General features: G+C 39.5%; 1 protein-coding gene across 2 annotated transcripts in view; it reads right to left on the reverse strand.

Annotated features, from left to right (window-relative positions):
* Nucleotides 1–12,514, reverse strand: part of scube3 (signal peptide, CUB domain, EGF-like 3) — a 75,587-nt gene that overhangs the window by 7,554 nt on the left and 55,519 nt on the right. For both annotated transcript variants that reach the window (XM_006794259.3, XM_006794260.3), the window contains 3 exons: nucleotides 10,555–10,671; nucleotides 9,021–9,143; nucleotides 4,918–5,034 (listed from right to left, as the gene is read on the reverse strand). In XM_006794259.3, the coding sequence (XP_006794322.2) occupies nucleotides 4,918–5,034; nucleotides 9,021–9,143; nucleotides 10,555–10,671 (357 nt within the window). The remainder of the gene's footprint in view (nucleotides 1–4,917; nucleotides 5,035–9,020; nucleotides 9,144–10,554; nucleotides 10,672–12,514) is intronic.

Consider the following 12,514-nt stretch of genomic DNA (forward strand, 5'->3'; position numbering starts at 1 on the left):
TAAAACCACTAACAGCATCCGGGATCCAGATGCAGTCTGGCTGCCGTCGATGCCAGACAGAAAATTAGTTTAGTGAGTGGAGCTGAGGATTCGGCAGGCTACGGACAAGTGGCACTGGGAAAGAAACGGAGATAATGGCAGTGATTGATGATCTTGCTTGCTGATATGAAATGCTCTTTCTTGTCTCATTCAATTATTCACTCTGAATACAAACAGTCTGCGTGCCACCGCGCTCCCCGAAGAAGATGATGACTTCATCAGTAGCGCTCTGCTGTTCTGTAGCCAGAACTGCTTGAAAATGTTGTGAGGGATATGCTGCTTATCCTCTGCATCAAAGCACTTCATTTAAAGGACAAAGAGCTCTAATGAAAATCTGATGGAAGCAGAGCTCATCTGCCAGCAACTGTTGTTTTGACTTCTTTGTTCTTCTCAAATTTGAAATGTGACCAAAAAGACTTATTCTAACATTTCTCCAGATCGCTTTAATCTTTTTTTCTTGCTTTGCATGCTCTAACAGAGCCGATGTAGAGACGAGCCAAGAAAGGAAAGGGCAGAACAAAAAGACGATCTGACATTTAGACTCTGCAACTGCTTTGTATCATGTAGCAGAAATTTAGGGTTCATAAAAATGTCAAAATCTTTTAACTGTAATCAGTTTTGTGAGCTTAATCGCCAACCGGCCCATGTTGCTTTTAAGAAGAATTTTCTCCAAGTGTAATCTGGGCAGTGTTTTCTGCATTGGACAAATATTTATAAATCACCAACCCCCTCCTTTTATTTTCTTAAAAAAAAAGAAAAAGAAGAAGAAAGTTCCACTTTAATTTGTCCTTTTTTTGTGGTTTGGCGTGCATCCGTGCAACGGATAAATCCAAATACTGGAGTCGAGGGGTGATCATATGTCAACTCAGAGCAATTTTTAGATTTACTTTTACATTAAAATTGATTTTAGTTTAGGTTACAGTTAGTTTTGGACATTACGAGTTTTGTTTCAGAGTATTTTTTTTTTCATTATTTGTAACAAAGGAAAAACAGCAAAACCCCCACATTTTTTAAGATTGTAAGCACTACAAATATTTCAGCTACATCCTATAAACATGACACCAAAGTGAAAATATGCACTTTAGCACATGTTCAAAAATAACAAAAAAATAGGACTAATTGTTTAAAAAATATATGTAAATGTTAAAATTGAAGACATATTTATTGTGCAGTACATACCTCTCACTTTGCAGCTGCATGAATATAATATGAGTAATTTGCACGATTTTTAATGACTATTTGGTGATTTCAGAGTTGTCCTTGGAATAAAAAGGCACTTACGGTGCATGAGCCTACATTGCATCAGCAACGCTGTTTGTATTGTGTGATAAAATTCGTTCCTTTCTTTATAGCTTTAAAAAAAACACACACACACATTCTGTAGCTTAGATGAGTATCTTATTGTAAGCAACAGAAACTATGAGGGGCATTTTATTCTGCATTATGCAACAATCAATCCTCAATGCTATGATAAAGGAATTTGTATTCATGTAGCACATTCAGGATGAGTAATGATTTATTTTTTTAAAGAGCAACTTTCACCGTTTCGAAAGTGTGACTACCTTTTGAGTTTTAACCTGTTCAATCAATCATATTTTCTGACACAGCAACATTCGGCCATAATCGAATGAATTTAAGTGGAATCCAGCCTTTAACAAGCAGGTTATTGTAACCAACAAGATTAGATTTTCTGTTCGCATTATTTATATACTAGGATTGCATTCATTACATGTATTGATGTCAACCCTTTGTATTATGTGTCCCACATTTTCTTTCCAAGATTGAAAGCATTTTGAATTTTACATTTACTCCCTCAAATGTTTTTTTCAGGTCAGATTAAACCACCCAAAGAGTACATGGAAGTTTATAACAAAGCAAGAAAACAAATATTTGCAGGGTATTTAGTGTCCAAGTAATATTTAGTAATATATTTCATATATTTCAAATACAATTCATAAGGTTAACATACATACAGAGCACCATAAATGCTTAGTTTATGACTCTTTTACCTAATATTAATCTGCATATGGTAAACAATCTGCTTTTTGGAGGTTTGGCAAAAGAAAAACTGGTTTAGAGAGAAGCTGACTAGTAAAAGAGGGTAAACTGGCTTGGTTTAGAGGGGTGGATGAACTAAGGGGCTAAACCAAGTTCCAGTGCAAGATTGTTTTAAACTTCTAATTATTGAAAGCTGCTCTATTACAGCCCGGGAATACAATTAAGGAGCTAGAAATAAGACTAATAGGCCCCCTTTAAGTATTTAGGTATCAACTGGAACCTTTTGATGTTTAGAGATCTTTTTCATAGATCTATGTACAAACATGTTTTTCGTAGGATAAGAATGCCTTTCTGCCACGGTAAATGCTGACTGGATCAAATTAGGTAAATTCAAAAATACTTAAAAAGTATTTAGTCACAAGCAGTTTGAGTCTATTTTTTAAAGCAGATAAGCAAAATGAGCAGATTGTTTTGCTAGCCGAGAGGGAGAATGACTGGATATACTCTCACTTGGGAGGAATGTTGACATGCCTCGGCACAATGCTTAACAGCAGGTCACTGACCTAATTGGGTTTGTTTAGGGTGAGTCTATTGTTTAACACCAGATTTCTGAATTGTTTGGCAGATATAATGTCCGCTGATAAACCACAGAGGGGATAACATAACCTCGTACTGTTGTGGCTGGGGACGAAGGAAGTACGGCAGCGATCACCATAAATCTCTGGGGTTATCTAACAGTTCCGACAGCGGTGGTGGTAAAAAGAGGGGGGGAAAAAAAGAAAGAGGGGAAATCATTCATCACTTGCTCTCTCAACAATGCTATAGAGAGTCATTTACGCCTGACCATCTTCTTTCCTTTTAGCAGCTCAGTGCAGCCTGATCACAGTCCATCATGTGAGTAAAAGCCTTACAAATCCAATCCTGGCACATTTATTCCCTGAGCTGACAGCTAATACAGCTACCCATGTGTGGAATGGATCCCGTGAACCTATTAAACTCTTCTGAAATACAGCAGACTATGTAATTCCAGAATTACATACAGTGGGTGGATAAAAATAAAAGTAACCCCTTACAATGCATTGCAACCCAGCAGCACTGCCACCACATCTCTGACTCCATTGAAACTAAGCATTAAAAAAAACAAAGAAAGAGTAGGTGGTTCACAAAAAATGTAAAACTGTTACTCCTATGCAGTTTTTGACTAACTACACTTCCTGATCACAAACATCTACAAGTTACCACTCTCTAGTCTCAGTATAGTCAATTCTGTTGCAACATTCCCGATCAGTCGACCTGTCAAACTACAGACAAAAACACATAACGAGTCACTTCAAAGCTACGTATTTCAAGTGCATATGCTGTCTCTCTGTCTCTCCCAAAACTACTGTGAGGCCCCGAGGTGCAGGAGACAGCAGCAGATTCTAACTGGTGATACACACTCCATCAAAGGATCGCGGCAACACCCTGATGTGCTCTGGCGGGCCTCTTGGCAGATCTGATGTGCCCTCACACACCTCCTTCTGACACCAAAGGCCGTTTCTCCTATCTGTTCTACACCAGACTACAGTAACTACCTGCCCATTTTTGATGGACATACTCCACCTTGAAGGACCATAACCTCCATGATATTAGTTCATGTTTTAGTACATTAAGTACAGCACAAATTGTCTGCACTTTATATGACTGCCAAGTGTAGCGTAAGTTCTTAGATTGAGTTCTTGCCTTCCAGGCAGCCACCTGTTTCAGCTCATTGCGGTCCATTTGAAAATCGACTTGTAGAGGTCTAAACCTCAGAGTGAGCATTTAAATACACTTCAGTTTTACCCAAGCCTTAAAAGAAAAGAAAAGAAAAGAAAAGAAAGACTTCCCACAGCAGTCTAAGCCTATAGCAGCATAGCTAAGGGATGGTTCAGGGTCACCTGATGTAGCCCAAACTACAAACTTTATCTAAAAGGAAAGTTATGAGTCTAAACTTAAAACTGGAGGGACTGTCTGTCGAATCCAAACTGGAGCTGTTTCTACAGTAGAGAGGCCTAATATCTGAAGGCTCTACCACCCATTCTACTTTCAAACACTCTAGAAACCACAAATAAGCCTCCAGTCTTTGAACAAAGACATCTGAGGTCTTCAAGATATGAGAGGGCATGATCATTCAAGACTTTGTATGCGAGGAGATGAATTTTAAATTCAATTCTGTTTTTACCAAGGAGATGATCTCTTTCCAGTCCTGATGATCTGACAACCTGATAATAATAAATCATAAGAGTCCAGCCTAGAAAGTGGTCAGAATACAATATGGTTTAAAGGCATTTGTTCAAGTAATGGACAAACTTAGCTGATGGTAGCATGAGAGGAAAAGCAAAATGAAATCCAAAGTCATTATAATTCATCCTCAGGGGGATATAAATATAATGCACAAAACGATTTTGAAACATTTCATTCAGACCCACAAACTGTGACATTACTTGGAAAGTCAGAGGATCACAAAGGTTGTTAGGATGCATCATCAGGGGACAATGGGTGTCTGTAAAAATGTGTTGCCAGCTCTTCTAAAAGCTGCGCAGACATTTCAGTCACTGACACTGTAATGCCTATGGCTAAACTTCCTGCAAGTCTTATAACAGTTACTGCAGAAATAAAACACTTTGTAAATTAGTCATGTAAAATCTATAAAATCTCTCAGCAGTGCTTTATTAAAGCTGTCAGTAGGCATGTTAAAATTAATAACATTTTTAGTATTTCTAGTGTTTTTTTTTCCTGCCAAACATAAGAGCAGTAAATGGAAGGTTAGCACAGAAGTGCTGGCTCTAGAGGAAGAGTGACAGACAGGAGATTTACAACCGGAGACAAGGCAAAGAAGAAACAGACATGCTGGCTCACCTCCACAGTGTGCCAGTCCGTAAAGGACGTAGCCCTTATGACAATGACATTGGAAACTTCCGGCAGAGTTGACACAAAAGTGGTCACAGGCACGGTCAAAAGAGCATTCGTCAATATCTGTGTAGATAGAAAGACATGCTGTTATAAACTTTTCAAACAGTTCAACAAATTACACAAAAAAAGCCTCCAATAATAATGGGATCTGTCCTCGTTTCATCTTCTGTATTGTATTTCTTGGTTGTCAAGAATTGCAATGGGTCAGAAAATATGTCACACACAAAAAAGGAAAAAGAAAAAAAAAAAAAAAGTATTTTCCAAGAAAGGCGTCTTCTGTTTGGTGCATGGTATAGCGCTTGACCTCCTGCAGTCATGCAGTTTTCCATTTCGATGCACTGAAATGAAATTGTCCAAGTTGTTTTGAAATAACAAGTGGCCACAGCAGGAGACAAAAGAAAGCCCACTCTTTACCTGATAATAGGAGCCTTTGGGTTGGTTTTTCCACGCTAACATAGGACCTTGGGAACACTTTCCTTCTCTTTCATCTTAAGCATGCTAAATGAGCCAGAGTCGTTACAAGTCCTAGAATTTGACTTGTCAGTCTGTTACTTGGACATCATGTAAATGCGCATTTAAACATCCACATTTTTTTGCTATAGCATGTAGATATACATGTCACAGTACGAGTGCAGATAAGAAGACGTGGATTTTCAGTTTCTCTGGTTTTCTCACCTTGTCAGCTTCACTTGCAAATCTACATCAAATCAGCTCCTTCCTGCCTGTCTCTGTCTCTCTTACACATGGATCCTGATAAGTTGCTTAAATGTCATGGGCTCAAAGACCATAAGGACAGACACATGAAGCTACAGGAGACTGATGACATTTGGTTTTATTGTGATCAAGGCTCCCTTTAATGTCAGTAATGATCTCTGTCAAGCCCAGACAACAAATGCTGGTGGAAAATGGGGATGTGCTACAACTTTGCTGGATCAACTTGGCAAATAAAACAAAGGTTTCTCAGGACTTTCCCAGGAATATCATGCTTTCATCAGCTACATCTGAACCTCCTCTGGGTTACGAGGAAGCACACGCTGCCATTAAACAGAGGTCACAGGTATTTCACAGCAATTAAGTATGTTTGGTTAAATGATATGCTGGCTTAAAGAACGCAGGAAGACAGACTGATAAATATCTGCTCAAATCTTGCATGGTTTTTGAAAAAATAAAAATAAAACATTGACATTTGCGCACTGGGCATAATCCAAACTAGACAGATAAACCATATGAAGATCACTGAGGTTAATATTTGGCAGGCATGTTGTAAGAGCAACCAAAAGAGAGATTAATAGCTTATTAAGATATCAGTTTACAAAGCTGTACACGTTTTAAAGCTGTGATGTTTTAAAGCTGGAAAAACACCAAAATGTATAATTGGTGCTGACATCAGCTGCAGCTTATCTGGTTATATCAATCATCTTTTACAAAATAAATCTTCTAGAACATTAAAAAAAATTTACCACAAACCAAGTATTAAAAAAAAAAAAATTTACAACAAGCTCATACAGTTCTTGCCATTTCTCTCCTGCGGAGGCCTCTGGAGATTCATAAAAACAGTGATAGATGAGTGAAGCGTGGGTTGGCACACGCTGGAAGAGGCATTGCAAAAGTGATTGTTTTTGGCGTGTTAAGGATAAACTCAACTCAAGCGCACTTTTAAAAGTCTAAAACCCTCTAGGAGTTAGGCGTGGTGACTGAGTTTATCCTTAAAATATGCTGCAACCAGTGACGCCAGAAGTCAATCTGCAACTTATCATTACACCGTTTTGTGTGATATCATGCTACAGAGCATAAGTGTCAAGACATCTGGGACTCCCACAACCCTTATTTACAAGACAGTTAAGGTGAAGTATGCAGTGGGAGGGCAAAGACGACATCATGAGGTGATGTACGTGCAGGGGGATAGCGGTCACACTGAATGCAGATGAGAATCGCAACTCAGAGCTTCTGTCAGTAACTTCCTTTATGCCGTCTCACATCACTTTAACCTTGAACCTTACTCAAAATAAAACGGCAAATGAGATCGACTGCAGTGAAAACACTGGCAACTATTGTTTATCCAGGACAGATAAGGCCTCCATCACTGATGTTCCCTCTGGAGAAAACACAAGGTCTGATGAACATCTGAGTGCCCTCATGTGAATAACGAGTGAGAAGAGGAGGAGGAGGAGGAGGAGATTCTGGAGGGTGTTGTGGGTGGTGGAATGCTGACAGGGGCTCAGCAGACATGCCGCATCCTGACTTAGGGGCCATGGTCCACTGAAAGCAGGGAAACACCACGACTGTTTAAACCAAGATAAACCAAGAGTTCAGTTTACACATCTCAACACCTCACGGTGACTGCAAATGTCTAAGAGTAACTGATACCAGAGAACACAGTGACACACAACGAGGCACCAGCAACTATTAGCAAAACAAGGAGAAGGATGGCTGTAAATTTACTGCAGGTGCACCTAATCTTCTTAGTCTTTCACTTCAGGATTTATACTCTATAAGCACTTTAGTGAGCTCGATGATAGGATTACTCCTGGCTGTTTAGTCCAAAGTAATACCTGTTAGACCCCAAGCTATGTCCAAAAAATTTTAGAGGCCTACTCCACATCTTGCACACAAAGGTGATGAAAACAGCACAACGTCTTCTACAGAGCTAGAGAAGTCGTATTAACCTTTACAACTGACAATATGAACCTTATGACCCTTGTAAATGCATTATTGCATTATGGGAAATGTAGGATTTTTTTTGCTTTTGGAGCACACCCCACATGAAAGACTAAAATTACAGATCTGTGGACCTCAGCTGTTTTGATTTTAATCACTCTTTTTTCCCCCAAATAGGTCTCTTGCGAGACAAACAAGAGTCTGGAAGTAATACTAAATAAGCAGTATGCCCCTTTAACCACACATCTACATTCCAACATGAAGGGTAAAAAAAAACTAAGACAAGCACAAAGGAGCTACATGAACAAAAGGGCAAATAAAGAAGATCAACTTTAACCTTTACTAAGAGGCACTCAGCTTTTATTTTGCCCCGATCCCTTTCCAAAAATGAGAAAACACGATAGGAATGACAAGACGAGTAGCAGACAGGTGACTCAATAGTGTGGAGTATGCAAGCCTGGCAATACCTCACTCAACAGCAGGCGAGCTTTATCGCAGCCCTTCTTACCAGACAAAACACACAGCGCTAAACAAGAACAACCCTGTTCCAAAGTTGACTCCCTGGCCCAAAACAGCACACGGCTGAGTAGGTTAAGGCATGGTGCCACATAAAACAAGCTGTGATTTACATTCCGACATGCACAGACCGCATTTTCTCAGTTATCTGTGTTATTCTGGCAAAATAAACTTTGCATTGTTTGGCGACAAATAATGAAAGAAAGGCATCCACTGAAAATAGATTTAAAGAGAGACGAGAGTGGCTGCAAAGAACAGCGACAGAGAGTACGTTTTCATCAAACGCACACGATGCTTGTGTACCGTGTTAGAGTGGTGTGATTCAGTGCAGCAATTCTAAACCAATTGCATGACGTTGATGTGTACCAGGCTGAATATTGATTGACCACATCAATAAATACAAGAAAGGAAAAATAGCGTGTCATCTGTTTTTCACTTGGAGAGAGGCTGGATTTGGCTCCATTGTTGTAAGCTGTCTGTCTTTTTTCAGCGTATTTTTCTGTGGTGGCTTTATTCATCCAAGAACCAGAGATTTAAGAGTTGGAGCCCCTAATTTCCTACACCTGTGTTCAGCCATTGCAAATTCTTATTTGTTCTGTGCTAGTTCTCCCAGGTCCTGCTGAGCAGCAGCTACCATTAAATATCAGGGACAAACATGCCAGAGAGGCCTGGTTTGGCTTTTCTGCAGGACAGAAATCTCTGAGCGCATATTTTTGTGGCATCAGGAGGCAACTGCTCTTTTGTCGTAGTTGTCATTTAATGCAAAAAATCTCAGTCTATGAGACAAAGAGTGTTTAGCAGAAGCTTTGGAGTAGGAGTAAGTAGAGACAGTTTGTTTATTTAAGTGGCGAATGGCAACGAAACGGGCTACGTACCTTGGCAAGTTCTCTCATTGGTTAGCAGCTTGTAGCCTTTCTTGCAGCTGCACTCAAAGCTACCCACTGTGTTTCGACACACATGATCACACCCCCCATTGTTCAGACGGCACTCGTCAATGTCTGTGAACAGAAAATCATAACGAGGAGCGGATACATCAAATCACTCATCGCAGCTGCAAATGAGAGAGCGCTGAACTTAAACCTACAGCATGCAATTTGTTTGTCACTTGGAAGTAGGAAAAACCTGAAGATGTGTTAGCACAGAGTGGCCTATTTACACACTCAGCAGACAAATAGAAACATCATCATTTATCAGTTTTCTGGGCTTATAAGAAAATACACACACACACACACACACACTTATAGTAACGGCTTTAAAAAAAGTTCTTAAATCTGAATAGTATGTTTGAGATATATGTAAATGAGGCAACTTGGACTAACAGTGCAAAACAGGACAGTCATTTCTGTGGAAATAAGCTTCAGGGATTTCCTTGCTGGTCCTCGGATAGGCTAAAAATCAGCTTGCGTGTGACTTTAATGGAGTGCAGCTCTCACACAGTGAAGCCCCGAAGCAGTAAGGCCTCTAAATCATCATTGTCCATCTCCTTCCGATTATTCTGCTCTTTATTTCTGTAGCCAATACTGAATCGATATGTCATGTGCTGATCCCTGCTTTTCATGGTGCTCTGCCTTGGCAAGTTTGGCAGCAGCTCTGATTAATTCTGAATCATCATCACAAATGAGGCATCTGTCTCTTGAGGGAGTCTTCATCATCTGGTTAAAATAAATGCATGAGAGATGGAATTAAATAATCCCATCCTTGCTTCATCTTTGTCTCGACTCCTCAGAAGTGCCTGGCCTGAAGCGAGCGTCTGTCTTCTTGTGCCAGTGCTGCCTGTGTTCATTTTCCTCTTGTTTCCTCTCAAACTAAACTAATACAAGCCAATGTATTTTTATTAGAGTTGTTAGTCTAACACTGTAAGCACACTGACACACTGCTATCCTGCTTTTCTGGAAACATGTTTTTGTTCACCTACATCCAATGTTTGTTTTCCCCAAGTCTTGATAATTCCACATAACATTTGGAGAGGATTAGAGATTGCACGAAGAAAAAACCACACACACACAAAAACAGCAAAATTATGCAGGTTGCTTGAGTTGAGGATGCTCTGCCAACACTCACAAAGATGGCAGTGCAGAAGAAAACTGTCGGGAAAGCTGGTGCCATGACAAAATATTTCTTAAAATATGTTGTTGAAAAGCAGAAGGCAGTGATAGATCTGTGACACCTGTATGGATACAGGCAAAATAACTTGTAGTTGCAAAAGAAAATGTGGTTTCTGCAGAAAATCTAACTGGCAAGTTACAAGGGGTTCTAACTTGGGTAGGAGTGAATAACTATTTAATCATTCCCGTTGGCTGCATGTGGAGAGAGAAGCTGGAAAAATGACAAGCAGGAGAATAATTTAGTGAGAGCTGGACAGGTGCAGCTTGAATGCTGCCTGCATCCATGGGCGATGGGTGGGAATACCTTTGCAAGTCTTGCGGTCTGGCTGCAGAGTGAAGCCAACAGGACAGCTGCAGCGGACTCCTGTCACTGAATCATGACATGTGCTATCACAGCCGCCATTGTTCACTGCACAGGTCTCTGCAGGGAAACACGCATTCAGTTAGATAAACCCCACAGAAAATACAAAGTAGATTCAGTTGTGACCTACTTATTTCTTCCAATTGAAACAGCATACATGCATACTGGTGCAACTGCAAACATTACAAGAAACACCATTATATACACCATTACTTTTGTGAACAGGCCAAGAGCAGCATGCTGATCAAGTGTTGAGTGGTAGAGAGGGAAAAAAAGAGAGTAAAGATAGAAACAGTAATGAATGCAGCCAATGAAAGAGATTACCAGTCAGAGAAACAAAGAGTTTGTCAATAATGAAAGGAGACAAGTCATTAGGAAATATAGCTAACACAGCCAAACATGGGAACTTCACTTGTTGTGTCTATATGTGCATGTGTGTAAAAGGTATGTGAGCAGGTTTGTTTCTCTTTGGTAAAAGCAAATTATGACCTCCAAAAATCCTTTTATACTGTAGGAAATGTCTCCCCTCCATTATAAAAGGGAAAAATTTCATTTGCAGACACATGTGGACGAAACCACCAGTTCCTTCCTGGTTTTGACAAAACCTTCCAGGCATTTTGGGGATAAAAAAGCAATTTCAGCTCCCCGGTCCCTATGTTGGCTAGGCTGATTTGAAAAAGGCAGGTAGTCAGTAAGGACAGGATAGCTGAGGTCTTTTCTCTAGACAGTGTCAAATTTTACACAGACTTTAATTTTAAGTAACCGTACAAGACAGAGTCGCTCTAACATCCAAGATCAGTGGATGCCTACTACTTTTGGCATCCTTATAGATGGGCTCACACACTTCAGAATAACAACAAAAACAACAGCTATCACTTTAACTTTCTGTAAAGAAACCAGTCATGTACACATCTCATCACTTCTTTTTAATGGGCAGTGGGATGTTGGCTGGCAGCCCAACACAGCTGGAATAGTCTAAGACTTCACGCTGGTAAGACGATGGCAGCTAACACACGGCACTAAAAAGGGAATGTAGCTGTTATTTCTTATTTTGTTAAATAAAGAACCAGCAACCCTTTGGGAAACACTTACCCTCGTCAGTTCTAAAATTAAAAAACTCCCTCAATATAAACTGCAACAGCCATAATCAAACTTCTCTCAAATTAAAATCTCAGTTAGAGACTAGAACGATGCATCAAAGCAAAACAGGTGCTAAAAGTGATGTAATTTAGTGTTTTACAGCCGTTTCTTGGAAAAACACACAACACACAAGTGAATGCCATCGCTCAAGGCTAGACACGGTGTATCAATATACTAGGACAAGCTTGGAATAAATGTCAGTTCAGATGAAGCCATAAAAACAAGGTTTAAAAAAATAATAATTTTGACATTGAAATGACTAGGTCTAAATGCTAAACACCATTATAAAGGATGGTTGACATTTAGCTATACTTGTGACTCATTATATAAACCTGACTATATATAGTCTATTCTTCAGCCTGCTTGCTGGCTTCAACATCTGCCTGTTGCTGTACTGTATGCTGACATGAAGTCTGCTACAGGGTTTCTTGGATGACAAATAATTTTGCTATAATCCTTGTCAAGTAAGCCCTCTACCCAATACAAAACCCTACATGTGTTTTTGTCATAGCTTTTGAAGTGGAGTCGTGTAAAAGATGAAAATGTAACAAATAAAACTCACCACTGCTCACTTCAGTACATTCTGCAACATAATAACGTCTGCTAAAAATACCAAACTTTGATTAGTATTTGCTTTTCCTATGTAAATGACATTACTGAATCACATTTAAGATTGAATTTAATTCCATTTATAGAGCACCAAATCCTAACATTAGTCATCTCAGATCACTTTACAAGAAATCTTTCAATATTTTACAGAAAA

Source organism: Neolamprologus brichardi, chromosome 20 (assembly GCF_056152115.1).
Source record: "Neolamprologus brichardi isolate AB-2024 chromosome 20, ASM5615211v1, whole genome shotgun sequence".
NCBI classification, from domain to species: Eukaryota; Metazoa; Chordata; class Actinopteri; order Cichliformes; family Cichlidae; genus Neolamprologus; species Neolamprologus brichardi.